Here is an 18,692-nt window from a genome sequence, read left to right as displayed (position 1 = left end):
TTCTCTGATTTAAAAGATTTAGGGGATATCAGGGTTGTTGCTTTTACATATTTTTGTGTTTTTTCTTTATTATCTTCTCTCTGCACATTGAATATATATATAAATTTGAACCAGAAAAAATATAATATCCTATAGATATTAAAGCTTCTAGACATATGCCCCTTAAGGCATAAATCCAGTCTCATATCAACCAGAAGCTGACCTGGAATGAGGGAAGTTTCCCTTTCTTCCTTTTCCACCCACCATCTATGCGGGCCTGCCCAGCAGGTAGCCATCAACAATAGCCCTCCTTGGTAGAAGCATGGGCTGGGTGGAGGGAGGGCTTTAGTGATTGATGTCATATAAAAGTTGATTTCTCCAATAAATCTGTATCTCAGGAAGCTCCAATTCCATGGTTACTCCTCCCACATTGTCAGTCAACCCGCTCTCATTTTTATTGATTTTTATCTTGAACTTGCCCAGTGATGTGGTGCCATGAACACAAGACTAAAGATGTCTTTGCCATGGTCCTATTCATTACAGCTGGTTCCGCCTTCCTGAACCCTGAAGGGGATTCTGGCACAGAGACAGAAAATGACCCCCAGCTGACCTTCTACACTGACCCCTCACGGAGCCGGAGACGCAGTCGAGGTAGGAAGCAAAGTGGGGGGAGAGGAGCTCTGGGAAGGTGAGGGTAGGGAGTTGCAGAGGTGCTGGTTTGGGTTGTGGGCTCACTGCTCCAAAGCCAGTTTGCGCAATGATTCTTGGACTCTAAGTGGTGCTGTGTCCTAAGGAAGAAAGAAGAGCCTAGAGTGGACTGTTTTGGAGACTCATCTCTCCCAGATAATGGCACTCTCAAACAGGTTTCCAAGTTGTTTGAAAGGCTATTTCTTGGTCAGAAGACTCTCAATTCCTTCTGGAAGCCTCGGGAGTCTCACATTTTGCTGTTTAGAGACAGGGGAAAAAAGTTGATAAAGTGTGTTATATGTGAAAAAATGGACAGGATATGCACCCTTCCTTACCCAGCCACACTGGCCTTGGGTTTGGGTGAGGCAGGGATGGGGGTGGGCAGGGTAATTAAGGAACAATTTATTGAAAAAAAATGCCCAGGCCCTGCCTGAAAAATGTGTGTAATGGTATTTGCCCTTGAATCCCCTCCCCAGTGGAATCACCGGAGCCCATGCCTCCAATTCCCTCCTCTCCCCTGGCAGGGTCCAGGTTAGTTCATTTATTCTGCTCAGCATCGATAGGGTTGTCCCTCCATGCACCCACTGCCTGTGTGACTCCACTCTGATGTTTAGTGGCTTCAGGTGTGGCTACTGCATCTGTGGCTGCTACTTATGACTTGTAGGCATCACCATCCTCACTGAGAGAGGTCTGGGTTCAAGCACCAATCAGCTTGCTGTGTGATATTGGATAAGGACAACAATCTCTCTGAGCCTCCATTTCCTCACATTAAATAGGTTAACAATAGGGCAACCATCATGATTGAATTATATTAAAACGTGCTTTTTTTTTTTTTGCTGACTGGCAAAGGTCTATGAAATTCCTATTGTTGCTGTTAGAATTCTCAACAGGGCAGCCTCAGGTTCCCACAACACTTCATCTTAAAGAACTTTGGACAGGGGCCTATTGAGATACCATGGATGATGTTTGAGTAACATCACATTATATTATGACCAATAGAATTTTCCCCAACCAAAAACCAATGCCCTCAAAAGGCAGCTACATGTTGGCTCCTCCTGCCTACACTTGAGTTCCTTTCGTACTGAGGGCACTCTTCCCATAGATTGGAGGAAGCCCTTTTAAGTCCTCCGCTCCAGTTTCCATAGGCTTTGCAGCGATCAGTATAAAACTTCTTCCTAACATTTTTCTCGAGAGATCAGTGGGGCTCTGGGCAATGCAATGGCTGATGCTCTGGTGTCCCTGAGGAGAGAATGTGGGCCCTCTGGTCCTCCTTACCTATTTATATATAAGAAATAGTCAACCTGGGCTCATCAGCCCAGGCCACACCAAAGCAGAATGTGATCTGCTTTAATAAAATCCTGTTTGAGAAAGACCTTAATAATGAATTAGAGTGAGTTTCTATACAGCACAAGACTACTACTTTTAAATACCAAGCTCTCCTAGCACGTCAACTATTTATTACTGCTAACTAGACTATAAGCTTCTTAGGGATGGGCATGCCTAATTTATTTTACCAAAGTGCCTAGTGGAGGATTTGGCCTGTGATAGATGCTTGAAAGTGTTTGTTCAATTGAACTGGATACATCAATCAGGCCAGCAAGAAATTTCATAACCTACCTGCCATGGGTCAGGCTGTGTGATAGGTGGTAGAAACATGAAAACATGGCATGGTGATAAGTCTTAATTTAATAATATAAATAAAGGAAAATGAATACTTGGAAGTGAGAACAGTACATTCTACCTGGCAGCAACTGGAGGCAAAAAAATAAAAAGGAGAAAATAATTGCACCTGGGTTGTATACAATATAAAAAATTTATGGAACGAGGAGAACCTATGGTAAGGGCATTCCAATAGAGGAAAGTGGCGTATAAAAAGCCTTAAAGGTACAAAAGAACGGGATTTTCAAGCAAGTGAAAGTACTTAAGTCTGGCAGCTGTAACCCGGGATATGAATATACAGCAGGAAAACAAGCTGGCTAACTCAGGATCACCACTCATATGCCACGTTACCAAGTCTGCCCTGGTTCTGGTGGTCCTAGGAGTGACTGGAGATTTTGAAGTTAGATGGATGATGGGTTGATAAGCAGAACTAGAGAGATAAGAAGATGGGTAGCCAGTTCCTGCCAACACAGGAGAGCAGTGGAAAGTGGCCGTAACAGTGATAACACCGTGTGAGAAGAGCTGTAACAGCAGGGCGTACTGAGGGCTAGAGGAGCAACAAGGAATGAGTGAGAATTTGTTCTTAAACATTTCAGGGAAGTGTTTACAGGGAGCTGTTGTTTGAGCTGAGATTGAAGAGTAGGTGTAGACCTGGCTGACAAGGTGATGAAATGGCATTCTATGGGGGAGGAAGTGACATGCGTAAAGTCACAGAGACATAAACATAAGGGTCTAGTTGGAGAGAAGTGACTAGTTTGTTAGAGTGAAGCTCATGGTGCAGGTCTGTGGTTTGCTCAGGAAGGATGGCTGGAAGGTCAGAAGAAAGCCCATGGCCTTGACTACAGGACTTGGACCTGACCTTTCAGCTGGAGTCGTTAAGGCTTTAAAGATCACTGTCCTGTCCTCTGCTGGTGGAGGGTCCCTGTAGGGCAGCCTGAAGGGTAGGTGAGGGTGGGGGAGGTTGAGGCAGGGAGGTAAGTGGATGGCTATTGCCATTGCCCAGGTGTGAGATGATAAGCATAAGCAGGGAGGGAGAAATGGGGGCGAGGGAAAGTCTGAACACAGGATGAAAAATGATTTAGTGTCGGTGGTGGGGAGGGTGGGAAGAGTTGGACATGAGGGAGTATTAGGACTTGAGAAACCAAGTAGATGACAATGCCATTGGCTGGGCAATGAAGCAGGAAGGGGAGTAGGGGTGAAGGGAAGTGGAGAGTCTAGTTTGGGATTTGCACTTGAGTGCCAGAGAGACATGCTGGGAGTGGTTCTGCTACCCAGGCCTGGTTTGGGCTGGAGTCCAAATTTTTAAGTAAGTGTGGAGAAATAGACTCCATGCTCAGAGGATAGTAGCTTAAGTAGAATATCTCCAGGTAGCCAGGTACAGAGGATCCAGAGGCTGCCTGCTTTCCCCCAACCCCAGAGTCTCTGCCTCTCAGCCCCTGCCAGCACACCCACTTGGGGAACCTGCTCCCATAAAGGATGGTGAAGCCATGGACCCAGGGATCGGGCTGTTGCTAGGGCTCAGACTCAACTGGGCCTGCACTCTGTTCTGGCCCCACTCCTTGCAGCAGCTTGACCCTGGATCTGCCCTATGGCCTCTCTAATGTATTATTCCTCTGTGGCGCTGCCTTATGAGATGGTCATTGTCAAGTGATATGAGCCACGAGACCCTGGGCGCTGGTCCCTGACACTCAATATACTTCATTAGTGTTAACTATCACTATGAGGTTAATCTCTTTGAGACCTATTTTCTTACCTGTAAAGTGGGTAGTGACTGTGCACACATAGATTTATTGTAAGGAAGTATATATTCAAAATTTCAAAAAGTATGTAAAACAGCATATTCTCAGATATCACAGATGCCTTTTATTTCTATCAGTAATAAATATTAACACAGACCACAAGACAAGTCCAAAAGACCAACATATTTTGTTGGCAACTCTCTTTGCTTTCTTCCTTTCCCACATCTGTTCTGCCTTCATGTGAAATCATCTTCACTGGTACCCAAAACAAACAAAAATCACACTAAAACCCCTCCTTCCCATCCCTGTCCCCATCTGACTGGGAGTGTTTCTCATTCCCCAGCTCCATTATTTTCTCATTGAGCTTCCATTTGTGACCTTAACCCAGTGACTGGGGGAGAGCCTTCTGGTGCGATATCCTCAACTCATACAGAGTGGATTTGCCTCAGTTACCTCCACCCACACCCCACAGAGCAGGAACTCCTACCTATTAAAATAGGTGCAAGCTCCTTAAGCTCAGGAAATTACTGGGAAATGAAGGAGCTGATTTGGAAGAGTGCCCTCTGGGACAGCTGTGGGAAGTGCAGGGAGTTCAAGCAGGGTCCTGCCACCCTTGGACAAGAGGTTGGAGCTCAGCCAGGTGCAGACAGGGTGAGAACGCCCTCCTTTATCATTTCTCTTGTGAACCTGGCCCAGGGGGACTGCAGATGACTTGCACACCACTGACCATTGTTGACCCTGAGGGCCGCAAGTAGGCCAAGTCCCCTCTGATTCTGACCCATGCCATAGTGTTCCATGAGGCTGAATGTCACGGAGGTCATGTGGCTGCACACATCTGTTGCCAGGGTTTGCCAGCTGCCTCCCCTGTTTGCCAGGTTGGGCAGCAAAAGACTAAGTTGGCTTCTCACTAAAAGATGTTTACCGCCACGTATCTTGCTTGTCTTGCTTTCAGTGGGCTCTCCCCGAAGTCCTGTGAATAAGACCACCCTGATGTTGATCAGCATCAGCAGCTGTGTGATCGGCCTGGTGTGCTCCTCCCATGTCAGCTGCCCGCTCGTTGTCAAAATCACCCTGCACGTCCCTGAGCACCTAATCGCTGATGGTGAGCCCACTTCTGAGATGCAACTTCCTTCCCAGTGAGGAAGGTTTTGGGTTCGGCAAGAGGGTATAGAGAAGCCAGGGTCATGGTTATAGTTACCTATGACTATTAGTGAGGGGAAAATAAACAGATAAATAAGGCTTAGGACAAAACTGGATTGTTCACATGTGAAATCAAAAAGCAGGTTAAAAAAACTGAACAGGTCACCTCTTCTCTGCACACTCCGTTTCCCATTTCTGTTGTTTGTCAGTATCCCCCATCTTGGTAGAAAAAATGCAGAGCATCCCAGATCAGGTAGGTTGATACAGATTCCTGTAGTCCCTGATAGGGGAGAAGCTGAGTGGAGGAGCAGAGGTATTTTAGAATCAGCCTTGCCTCAGTTTGATATGCCCTGGTGAGAAATTCCTAATTTTAGTAACTTAACTAGAACTCCATAGTAACAATTTACTCTAATCCAGGAGACTCCAATATAATGAAGAAGTGATACAAGTTCTGAGAGCCCCCAGATTAGTTCAGGCCAGAGCACCTGAGCGACTTGCTAGAATCTGTTTTCTTGGTGGTTGTAAGACTGAAAACAAGTGGGGACTGTCCCCACTGTCAGGGGGCCTGCTCTTTAATGGCCAGTGAATATGGGCAGCAGGTCCTTGTCCTTGGATGAGTGCCAGTGCCTGTGGCCGGGTCTGATGGAGCAGCGCCATGACCATCACAGAGCTGCTGTGCCCCTGTATCCCTTAGGTCCACCCTAGTGGGCATGACATGGGGCAAGGCAGCAGGGGGCAATGCAGTGAGACATCCAAGGGGTGGCCTTGCTTCCATTTGCTGGTACTTTTCTTGGGTACCAGCTCATGATGGCCCAGAACTAGTAGAAGGAATGGTCTTGGACTGAGGCTAATCTTCAGAGAGTGTGTATGTATTTGTGCTTGCACGCATGTGTGTGTTTCTTTGTGTGCGCAGGTTTGTGTGTGCCTGTGTGTATATGTATGTTTGCGTGTATGTATTCTGTGTGGATATGTATGTATATGTTTTATGTGTGTTTGTGTGTATATATATCTGTTTATTTTTGAGTGTGTGCTTCTATGTGTTTGTATGTTTCTCTGTGTATGAGTATTTGTCTTCTATTTGTGTGTGTGCTTGTGTGTGTATATGTGTTTGTGTGTATGTATGGGTTTGTGTGTGTGTGTGTGTGTGTGTGTGTGTGTGTGTGTGTGTTGTGTACACTCAGGGCATGCCTTCTCTCTCTCCCCTGCAGGGAGCCGATTCATCTTGCTGGAAGGGAGCCAGCTGGATGCTAGTGACTGGCTGAACCCTGCTCAGGTGGTTCTCTTCTCTCAGCAGAACTCCAGTGGGCCGTGGGCCATGGACCTCTGTGCCCGACGGCTCCTGGACCCCTGTGAACACCAATGTGACCCCGAAACTGGTAGGCGGGAGCGCCGGGCAGCGGGTAACTGTCAGAGATCATGCCTCTTGCAATCACCTCCTTGAAACCCAGGCAGTCCCTCCCAATTACCCCATTGCAATTGGGGGCCTAATCGAACTGCCAACATGGTGGGCCCCTGAGCATGTTGGCTTTAAAGGTGGGGTCATCTGGCAGAAGCCCGGGGAGCATCCTAATTGTAGCCCCTGGCCACACAGATCAGTTTGGGATGATATCCACAGCCCATTAACCATCCAGTCGGGATATCCAATACTAGGGCTAGATTTCTTATGCTTGTTTATTGTAGAAAATTTGGAAAAATCTAGCAAAGCTTATAGAAGAAAGTTATAATCATCTATAATTCTGTCTCCTGCAGAAATCATTTTAAAATTTTCATGTCCCCTCTTCTATTTTTTGTCTATGCATGATGTTTAGAGGCCTGCAAGCACACAAAGTCCAGTTGTGTTTTCTATATTCTTCTTCATTTATTCTATCATGAAAGTTTTCCAGAACATTAAACAATCCTCAGTAGTATAATTTTTAATGGCCTTTTGGTATCCCTATGTGTGTGCATATTAATGCTCATTTAAATAATTCTCTTGTTATTTGACAATTAGGATGCTTAAAATTTTTAATTTATATAAATACTACTAAACTGAATATCTTTCCACATAAATGCAGGATACATTTGAAGTTATTTTCTCCCGCTAAATCTTAGAAGAGGATTACTGGGCGAAAGGGTATAGACATCTTTCAGGTGTTATATCATCAAATTGGGCAGGGGCTTCACTGAGAGAGTCCACATTCAACATCATACATCAGGACCTCAGTGCTTCTTAAGCGCCAAGATGTCCAGCAGTATGGGTCCCTCCTTCCAGGAGGCTTTGCATTTCACTGTGGAAGGAGGCATCTACAGTCATCTCTGTAAGATTTGTTTCCAATAGATTCAGGACCACAAATAGAGCTTTCCCAGAGAAGTAGTCTGATGCTTTAGAACAAAGGAAAGGGATGTAGGAACAACTAAAACCCTCAAGAGAAATGTTTCTGGAGGCAGGGGCCAATTCCTCATGTACAGCCCTCCTACACACACACACACACACACACCTGATATGCATCTTTTTTTAGGTGCTAGGACTGAGGTTGAGTACAGGAGATCCATTTAGTCCTTCTGTTATAATAGTCCACTAGAGACCTGGTGCATGAAATTCATGAACGGGTAGGGTCCCTAGGCCTGGCCAGTGATTAGGGCCTTCTGGCTGCTGGCTGGGGCCTTCCTTCATTCTGTGCTGTTCCCTGGTGGTAAGCACATGACATAGCAAGCGATCAAAGTGTCCTGAGGGGACACTTTGCATATTAGGCTTTATATAGAGACTAAAGGCCCGGTGCATGAAAATTCATGCACCAGAGAGAGGGGTCCCTCAGCCTGGCCTGCCCCCTTTCACAGTCTGGGAGCCCTCAGGGGCAGGAGACGACCCAGCGATCAGGGCAAGGCAATGCCCCCATCACACCTCTGCTGTTGCCACTTCCGGTAGCACAAGCCCCAGCCAGCCCTGGTTACCTGAGCCTCAGGTGGCTCTGGGCGCCATCTGAGGCTTGCCTATGCCTCAAGCCAGCCCTGGGTGCCTGGGGGGCTGAGGGCGGGTCTGGCTGCACCGCGTACCTGCCAGCCCCCCCTCCCCCATGCGGAGCTGAAAGGACGGGGGAACTCCGGCGGGGCTGAGGGGACTGGGTGCCACCATCTTGTGGCTATGGGTGCCGCCATCTTTGTGATGGTGTGATGGTCAATTTGCACATTCCCTCTTTATTAGATAGGATTACTCTATGTTTTGAGGGGGGTAATGGGTCACTGCAACATCTAAAGTTCACCTTCTTAGGTCTAAAAGTTTTCACGTGGGCCCATTGCAGATTCCAGGCCCCCATATGGAGGAGAAAGTACAGCATTTTGAACATCTGATGTCTAAGGCTGTGCTTACTTGCTGCTCTTCCCACGCTGTCAGGCAAACACCAAACCAAACAGATGGGCTGTGCACCAGACCCAAATCCATTGTGCTTGGGAGAAAGAAAACAAGAGTCATCTCAGAGGTGGGGGTCTCTCCATGCGCTGAGGTAGTCTCTGGTCCCCCTGCAGACTTGAATGATGAGAACCTGGGACAATCTCAGTAGTTAGACTCATGTCTCAGAGAAGCATAATTGTCAGAAGGCTTTGGAAGCTTCTGAGGTTTCTAAGAGCAGGAAGCACTAATTACACATGGAAAGAAGGGATCAGTATTTGCAGCTTGGAGGGGTTTCAGAGATAAACTGCCTCCTTATTTTAGATCGATGCTCGAATTCCCCAAGAAGGCACATGACTTGTCCAGAATCCCACAGCGACCCTTGGTAGAGTCTATGCTCTATCGTTAAAGCAGAATAGATGTGGGATTATAAAGGGCTGGTCAATTTCCCATGTCAGATCCAGCAAACTTGTCATTCAAAACTTATACGCAACACCATTACTGAGCATCACTGCTTCCTTAGCCAGGAGCTCAGGAAGCTGAATGTCCACAGGGATGCTGTCGTTCCATCTTTGGTGCCTCCCAGATGTCTCATTTCCAGTCCTTGCTGAAATGGACTTTGGGTCAGTTCCCCTGTTAATGGCTTCCCAGTATCCATGACAATTAATGGATTTCCAACTGGAAAGCTTTGGAGGGAGACTAAAAATAAGAACCAAAACCCCACAACAGAGCTGAGGCACAGAGTCTTCATTTGGGTTAGCAGCTGAGAAATGATGGTGCGGAGACTTTTATTTTCATTAATGCTGGAATTAGAAACGCTCCCTCTTTCCGCCTTGATTCTCTGGGCACATGGGATGATGTGGTCATCCCACATGCTCATCAGCAAAAAATTTTATCACCTCCCACACTCCATCCTAGAGCCTTTCTCCAACGAGCTGGGTGTGGGAATTGGCTGCAAGTCAAGTTGACGTTATTTTTGCAATCCTCCAGCTCACTGGGAAATGTCATAGTGTTGGGACATGTGCTTTCCCAGCCATGCTGAGGGGTCTGCCCATGGGGATGGGTGGAACTGGGCAAGGGCACGTGAATACTTCTCCATACAAACAGACACTCAGTCTCTGCAAAGGAGCCACCTCTGGGGCCTGGAGATTTCCCTGGGAATCCTTCCAAAGTTAGGCATATGTTTGCTCATCACCTGCACAGTGGTCTGAATACCAGGTGTGGCAGGATAAGGGGCCCCAGAGATGTCCTCGTCCTAACCTCTAGAACCTGTGAATGTGGTATGTTACATGGAAAAGATGAATTGAAGTTGCAGATGGAATTCAGGTTGCTAAACAACTGCCTTTAAAACACAGCCAATGTCATCACAAGGGTCCTTAAAACTGGGAGAGGGAGGTAGAAGAGGAGGTCAGAGTGATGTGATATGGGCAGGACCCCACCAGCCATCGCTGGCTTTGAAGATGGAGGGAAGGGTCATGAACCAGGGAATCTGGGCACCCTCTAGACAGTGGGAAAGGCAAGGAAACAGATTCTCCCCCAATGCGTCCAAAAACAACCTTTAGACCAGTGATGGTGAACCTATGACACCCGTGTCAGAGGTGACATGCGAACTCATTTTTTTGGTTGATTTTTCTTTGTTAAATGGCATCTAAATATATAAAATAAATATCAAAAATATAATTCTTTGTTTTACTATGGTTGCAAATATCAAAAAATTTCTATATGTGACACGGCACCAAAGTTAAGTTAGGGTTTTTCAAAATGCTGACACGCTGCCAAGCTCAAAAGGTTCGCCATCACTTCTTTAGACATAGCCCAGTGAGACTCATGTCAGACTTCTGACCTGCTGCAAAATAATACATTTATGTTGTTTTAAGCCACTACGTTTATGGTAATGTTTATGACAGTTATGGAAAACGAATATACTAGAAAAGAGAAAATGATAGAACAAGAAGGAGCATTGTTGTGTGACCCTTTATATCATTCCCACCCAATTTATTGAGGGTGGTTTCATAGATTTTGTGAAGCTGTTTCTGGAGTCTATGGGAGAACCTGGGCTGAGGTTATTTGCTGATCTGTTTTCCATTCCAGCCACCCTTTGCCATTCTAGGAACCATGCTATTGGGGTGGGGAGCGTAATGTGGCTAAAGTTCTTAACTCAGTGCCTAGAAGCCCTTTGCCAACTGCATATTGATGTTCTCTCCAGATCTTTCCAGATCTGGAATCCTAGTTGTGTCTCTGCTCAAATTGGGCTAACCACAAGCTCTAAGGTCGTAAGGCTTTATGCCCAGCTGGATCCAGCCAAAGGTTGACTTTTCCTGTACTTTCTAAGGGTTTTGTTGTGGTTGTAGGTTTGTTTGATTATTTTTTTATGGAGACACAGACCAACGATTTTGGTGACCTTTCTCTGCACTCCCTTCCTGGCCTCAGTTCTGCCGTGTGGACAGCTGTGAAGACTTCACACATCTGCTCAATTTCACAGACCCTCATTCTCATTTTAAGATGTGTAGGTTTATGGTCTGCCAGGAGCACAGCCCTCCAAGCTCAATCAAGTTGTAATCATCACCCAAGATGTGTCCCTAAATTTCTTTTGTCCCAGATCTTTCCATAAGCCAGTCCCCACCATGCAAAAATGTGTAAAATCTGGTGAGGCCATTCATCCAGTTTTCCAGACTCAACCTAGCCCTCCTCTTTCTGTGCTCTTAGCCACCGCCTACTTTCCTCTAGCTTTCTCTAGTTTTTGAAACCAATTTGGCCGGGTAGCACAGCCTTCATTTTGTTCATGTCACCTAGAGTGCCCGCTCACAACACACGTCCTTTTGTGGCGTGATTAAAACACCTGCCTTCAGGATGTACGTTCAGCTCATTGCCCTCTGGCCTCCCAGAGTCACACAGGATTGTTTGATTCTGGGCCTGGCTTTTGCCTGATATCTCCACAAGGAAGGAGATAAGGCAGTTAGATATTACCCAAGTCCACGTCTTGCAAGAATTGCCCTTTTTAGAGAAAGCACACCCAATTCCATCTTATGAAAGCCGTCATCTACCTGAAGGAGAGAGGGAACTCAGAACTTTCAGCTTTGCTTTGTATCTAACTCACGGAGAATGTGTGGTGAACCCAGTCATGTGTGAGACGCCCTAGCTATAAGGTCTTTCTCTAATCCTTCCATGAGATTGGTGCCTCAGTCCTCAACTGTAAGCAGGAAATGGCAAAGGTGCTACCCATCATACAAGGTCCCTCGAGGTGTCAGCCTTCAGGTTACCGAGCACAGATCAGTGTGGCCATCTCCAGGTGGTGCACAGATCACCTCCTGGAGGGCTTCTGCCCTCTGGTGGTGTGGTTGCCTGTTAGGGCATCCATCCTGTTTGGACACATATTTGTGGCCTTGACACCTCTTTCCATTGGATCCTATGAATACTGCCACAGAGTCAGCACGTCATGTGTTCCCCACCATCTGTCGCAGCAGATGCAGAGACTGTAACACTTCTAGCTTAGGAGGGCATCCAATATCCTTGTGGGGTCTTTAAAATTCACAGCTACCAGTCGGAGCTTGTGCTTGCACGACAACCCCCTTAAAGTCAAGATTTTGTAGTGGGTTGCCATAGCAACTTTCCTCATCAAGTCTGATCTCCCTACAGTCTAGATGGCCAAACTGGTTCTGAGAAGGGATACAGAAAAAGAAAGTTTGGTGGGTTCCGGAAATGATCATTGAGAGGCAGATTTTGGATATGCTCAAACTCTATCCTGATGTGTTTGAACATGTCTCTGTTGCTCTGACTTTGATCTGCGTATGCCATTATATAGAGAAAAGCTTTATCTGTTGTCAGCAGTGTTTCCCTACATAGGAGTGAGTGAAGGAAACCTCATAAGGAGATAATGACTATGAAGGCAATTTGAGAAATGTAGATGTGCCTACAAATGGTAGATATTGGCATCATTAGGAAAATCAGGCTCTGCTTGAACTCTGAATTGTTACTGCACTTACTCTTACATGTTTTGTTGTAACTAGATATCAAATGTAGAAGAAGGACTCCCTTTTTTTGTCAGTCCTTAATTCTAGGCAAGGTATCCAACCAAGGCCATTCTAAGAGTCAGAGTAGAGTGATGGATTTGACAGCCTTTTGAGGTTACCTATCGTTTGTAATATCATCTCCTGTCTAATGTCCACGAGGACAGTCGGGAAATGATCTCCTTTAGGGAGAAACATAGCTGGGCCCTAGACCAGCCGTGGGCAAACTACGGCCCGTTTGAAATGAATAAAACTTAAAAAAAAAAAAAAAAGACCATACCCTTTTATGTAATGATGTTTACTTTGAATTTATATTAGTTCACACAAACACTCCATCCATGCTTTTGTTCCGGGCCTCCGGTCCAGTTTAAGAACCCATTGTGGCCCTCCAGTCAAAAAGTTTGCCCAGCCCTGGTCTAGACCCATTAACTGGCTTAGATACTTGCATTTTGGCTGAGGTGGTGGTGGTGGTGGTGTTATCTATAAATTTAGGGCAAATTAATTAATTTCATTATATTCCATTCCACAGTATTTATAAAAGTCTTACTCATATGGGGGAAAGCTGACATTGTTCTTGCCCTTGTGTAGCTTATAGCCTAGAGTTCATGCTTTCTTTGAAATTAATACAAACAGCCTTCATCAGAAAGCCTTATCAGCTGTCTAATTTTAAGCTGTTTTTTCCTGTGTTCAACTCATAGCTGCCTGAGCTCAGTACCACTGATGCCGGTAGATTGTAGTCTATTGTGGAGATAGCCCATGTGGAAGCCTGAATTTGCTAAAGTTACTAACCTGATGGTTTCTGTTGACTCCCCACTAACTAAGAAATGACTCATTTTCAATGCACCCCTCAGCACCTTGAGCAGGTTGGGGGAAGAAAATGCCTGCCATCTGGGAGTGAGGAGCTGATGGACAGTGATTTATAGGCCAATCTTGAAATGAATAGTTGAGCTAAGATTCTGTAAACACCTTCTCACAGTCTACTCAGCTCCTTTCCTCAACACTTCATTTGCCTTTTTTTTGTCTTTGAAAAGAGAAAAGATCACTCAAAGCTATTATTCTGTTAATATCCTTGTTAAGTGTCTCTTGAAAGGGAGATACAGAAACGGTATGCCCCTGGTCTCCTTAGGGCAGTGATGGCGAACCTATGCCACGCGTGTCAGAGGTGACACGCGAACTCATTTTTTTGATTGATTTTTCTTTGTTAAATGGCATTTAAATATATAAAATAAACATCAAAGATATAAGTCTTTGTTTTACTATGGTTGCAGATATCAAAAAATTTGTATATGTGACACGGCACCAGAGTTAAGTTAGGGTTTTTCAAAATGCTGACACGCCGCCGAGCTCAAAAGGTTCGCCATCACTGCCTTAGGGCATAGCCCCTTTATTATTTACACATTTCAGGAAATCACACCCTACAAATGAAATAATCAGCCTGTATAAGTACCGCGCGCTAACCGATTGCGCCACTGGAGCTCCAATAATCAGCCTGTAAAAGAGTTAATGCAAGTGCTTAAGTGGAACTGGTCTTTGTAGTGTAGGGATTCGTAGGATTGCATAAGGAATTATTAATATGAGGAAGCAGCAACAATATTCAAGATTAGAGCTAAGCAGAGCGGTGGTTCTTAATCTTGTGGGGCTCTTGGATATACTTGTAAATCTGATGAAAGTTATGAAATCTTTGGCAGGAAGATGCATATATATATATATATATATATATGCAGTTTAGCACACAATTTCATGGGGATTGTAGGCCTCTTGGTATACTAATGGAGTAACTAATGATAATGAAGCATAGTAATATCCTAAACAAATATAGAATTGTGAGTGAGCCTTCTGTTTAGCAGCCAAAATGATTATCTTTTTTCACTTAAAAACTAAAACCCAGAGTCCCTATAAAACCGTAATTAGTTTAAGTGGCCTCCTGTATAGTAGTTGTTCTGTGGACTGGCAGCATGGCATGATTGGAAAATAGACCTGGAGTCAGACAGACATAGATTGAAATATTAACTTTGCCATTTACAGGCTGTCTCCAAGTCCCTTAATTTTCTGAGCCTCAGTTTCCATTATCTGTATAGCATAGTCAATAATACCTACTTTTCAAGATTCTTAGAAATGTTTAATGAAATAACTCACTATGCACTCTTTATTTTTTTAATATTTTCTTCCTTTATTGATTAAGGTATTACAAATGTATCCTTATCCCCCCACTTCACTATGCACTCTTTAAACATTTACTGATCGTCGAAAGTGTGTCTGGCAGTATAATGAGCACCAAGGAAATAAGTATGAACAAGTCCCTCTGCTCAAAGAGTTCCCGGGTTTTGTGTTTACAAGACACATATACCAGGTGCTTTGTAAATGTTAGCTCTCTCTGGTAGTGAACATTATCACGTGACGGAACTTGGAGGGATGGGTAGTGTGTTCATTCATGTGGGCAGTGGAAACGGAATGTATGACATCATGAGACTTAATGGTCTCATCCGTGTCACTGTAGAGTCCAAGTTTGATTGTCTCATATTAATTTTTCCCAACACAGACATGTTAATCAATTCCCTTATGTTTCTTTTTCTCTCTCCTTACCCTGCCTCTAAGGGGAATGCCTCTGCTACGAAGGTTACATGAAGGATCCAGTACACAAGCACCTTTGCATTCGGAATGAATGGGGGACCAACCAGGGGTAAGTGAGGGGATGGCATGGTAGCCAGTCCCCAGATGTCACCCCTCTGTCACACAGGCCTGAGGTGGAGCCACCACATGTAGGGAGACAGAGCTAAAGGGTGGTTATATTCTGAACAGCGAATGGGTAAAAATGTCATGCTGTGTTTCCATATTTTTACCATCTTAGTGACGTCCCTATCAGCTTTTTCTCCTCTCCATTGACAAGTTCAGAGATGACGTCTCTGACTCACAGCCCTCAGCTGGGATTTGAAAGCCAAGCTGTCCCTCTCCTTCTTGTAATAGCGTCGCCAGCCACGAGGATGCCACTGGCAGAATGTGGCTGCTGATTTGGTTGGAGGCACGTGAAGCCACAAGGACTCCCATATAGCTCTCCCAGGCTTGGCGAGCTTTGTGAAACTGACCTGAGTGGAAACTTGTTTTCATGGGGACTATCAGCAGGGGCACATTGCAAGGACCCAGGGTGTGCTTGGTGTTGAGTAATAGTATTCTTTGCCTGATCCCATGTTACCAATTTTATGTGAGACCTTTGCTTTCCCCCAAGAACACGTGACTGGGATAAAAATGTTATCTATTGCATCTTTGTATTACGAATTTCTATTGTGACAAAATATACATAGTATCAATTTCACCATTTTAACCATTTTTCACTGTACAATTTAGTAGCATTATGTACAATCACATTATAGTGTAACCATCACCATTATCCTCCTCATTGCTTTTTGAGAGCATATTTGTGTTTTGTTTTGGATGCTGTGAGCTTGCTTTCTGCATTGGCTGGGTTGTGGAAGAGAGCAAGGAGAAAGAGCTTAATAAACACTAATAACAACTATCAATAGAACAGGGAAAACTAAAGAGAAATCAAGGCAAAAGCTATCTTGGAGTGATTGCTTGGAGTGCAGATTAGAAATGTGTTTGCCGCAGGACAGGGTGGAGAAAAGAAGCCACCGTCATGTCTCTCATTGCCGTGGGGCACTGGGCCCCCTCTGTGTGATGCTGACGAGACCAAGCCTAGAATATTGGATATAGTTCTGGACTCTCAGAGCAATAAATATGGAGACGAATGAGTGAGAGTTTGGAGAAGAGCAATAAAAATGATTGAAGAGCTCAGGGGAATGATTTATGATGAAGGGATAGAACTCAACGCGGAGAAGTTGGCCAGCTGATGACTAAGTCAGGGCATGATAGATGCCCGTAGATGTTAGGAGAGGGCAAATGTTCTGGAACGGGTTGAGGTTGAGGGATAAGGACAAGAGAGAATGAAGGTAGAGAAAGGAACTCTGAGTCACGGGTCAGAAAGCCTGGGGAAGTCAGAATGCCATGAAATGTTTCTGTTAGTGAAATTGAGGGATTGCTCCTTTTCCACTGAACTTGAGATCCTGTCAGAGAGGCTGTCCACAAAAGTCAGAGGAAGGTGTTTGTAGGAGGGTAAATGCAGATGAGGTGACTTGTTGTGGAAAGACTGGCCAGGAGGGTAGAGGACATGGCTAGCAGACGCCCATTAGGATCTGAATAAAGAGGGTCTCTGAAATGTTTGCATAGCTTCTGGGGAGCCAGGCTTTTTGCTTATGGGAGGACTAAAATCTCAGTTAGCTGTGATTCTTATTGAGTAAAATATTGTAAAAGGTGATGGATAACCAGCTCTCTATCTCTTAGCCTGCAAACTTCTTACTGAAGAAAACAATGGCAAAATGTCATTTCGCTTTCTGCCCTGCATGATCCATGCTGGCTCTCTGCAGTGATTGGATTTGGTGGCTAATGACTCAAGCCTCCACATCCCTTGCCTTGTAGACAAATCATGTGTGGATGGGCCTGACCTCACTTGGTAATTGCACACGGCTTTGTTGTTCCCTCTGGCTGTGTGTAGAGACAGTCTTTAGGATGTAGACAAAAGCCTCCAGGGAAATGGCGGAAGCTCCACGTTGGTGTCATTTAAAATAAGACAGGCTGAAGCACTGAGGTACTGACTGACAGGAACATTAGCCCCAGGAAACAGACAAGGAGACCTAATCTGTCATTTCTATCTCTAATTCCCATTATTCTCTGATCATCACTGTCTACGTGGTCTCATTTTGGACACTAATAAAATAATGGAGCAATTGTTGGCGGGGGGTGACTATCTTCAGGATAATGGAACCAGGAGTGATAAGCAGCATGAGTTTATGTGTATATAAAATAGTGCCAGACAGATGACTGCATTTTCCTCATAAAATGACAAGATAAATGAAAAGTGGAAGATGTCATACATCTTTATTTAAATCACAGACTCGATGCCACGCTTCCTTAAATGATTCTTACAAAAGTAATCTAAATTGATTTGAAGGGGAAGACTGTCACCTGACTTGATAACTGCCTGACAGATTGCCAACTAATGATACGTATTGGGGTATGATGGGAAAATCAATGGTAGGCCTCCTTTTCCTGAATATTTTATTTAACGTTCCAGAGGGTGGAGGTAAGCAGCATGTGTGAGTATTTATGTTTTCACTTAGTATTCTCAGATTGCGTACATTAAAACAGCTGAACATTCTTTTGAGAACTGGCAGATCCTAGGCTAGTAATAGTTCAAAGGAATTCCCTTGGGAAAAATCTTGGTTAATATACCTAGGGAAAGATAGCAATAAGCATTCATGACTTTTAGACAAGGGGGGAAATTGATCAAGGACACTAATGCAAAAAAACTATAAATGGGGCACAGGAGTTTCACCTTTATCCAGCCTCTGCCTCATGCTTCAGTTTATCTGGACCCGCATGTGAGGCTGTTTGTGTGCATGTGAATGCATGTGTATGCATGTGTGTGTGTGTGCGTGCACACACTGGTTTGTTTATAGAAAGCCTTTCACCAGTACATGCCATTTATTCTCTTGCTCATTCGTGTTTTTAACACAGATTCATTCCATTACCTATTGTAGCCATGAATAAGCTAGGTTACTAATTATAAGAAGGAAGATGTGATGTCTGCTGTGGAAGAACTAGTATCTAGATAAATGGGCACACAAGAAAAAATTACAGTGAATTATAAGAACTGTTAATGGGGAGCAAAGGTCTGTGGGATTATGGCTTCAGGGGTAATTTATGTGAGGTGGGAGAATCTGGAATGGGCTTCATGGAGAAGTTAGATTTTGAAGTCCTCTACTGAATGGAAACAAAGGTAGTGCTAGGCCGAGGGAACAGCCTATGTTAAGGCAGGGAGACGGAAGCAGCATGGTTTTCTAGGAATGGCAAGTAAACAGCTCAATGTGGCTTAAGAGTACGGTTTACAGAGGCAGGAGAGGCTGAGAAGGTGGGGAGACTAGATCTCCACAAGCTCTTGCTCTTGGACATTGAAGCTCTTGGCACAGGCCTCCAGAATTGGTAGCAGGATGGAGAAGTTCCAAGGTGTCTGTATATTTTGTGGGGTATTTTCTTACATTGTATTTCTGAACCCCTCAAAATAAT

General features: G+C 44.8%; 1 protein-coding gene across 4 annotated transcripts in view; it reads left to right on the top strand.

The window, feature by feature from the left end:
- Window positions 1-18,692, top strand: part of ASTN1 (astrotactin 1) — a 281,624-nt gene that overhangs the window by 133,515 nt on the left and 129,417 nt on the right. For 2 of the 4 annotated variants that reach the window (XM_070396322.1, XM_070396324.1), the window contains exons 5-8: window positions 523-630; window positions 5,017-5,166; window positions 6,413-6,604; window positions 15,171-15,255. In XM_070396322.1, coding sequence (XP_070252423.1) covers window positions 523-630; window positions 5,017-5,166; window positions 6,413-6,604; window positions 15,171-15,255 — 535 coding nt within the window. The remainder of the gene's footprint in view (window positions 1-522; window positions 631-5,016; window positions 5,167-6,412; window positions 6,605-15,170; window positions 15,256-18,692) is intronic. The other 2 variants (XM_070396323.1, XM_070396326.1) reach the window with 1 other exon arrangement.

The sequence above is a fragment of the Myotis yumanensis genome, unplaced genomic scaffold (assembly GCF_028538775.1).
Source record: "Myotis yumanensis isolate MYYU_CA2020_CCGP unplaced genomic scaffold, mMyoYum1.0.hap1 SCAF_17, whole genome shotgun sequence".
Taxonomy (NCBI): domain Eukaryota; kingdom Metazoa; phylum Chordata; class Mammalia; order Chiroptera; family Vespertilionidae; genus Myotis; species Myotis yumanensis.
This window is presented reverse-complemented; position numbering and strand designations above follow the sequence as displayed.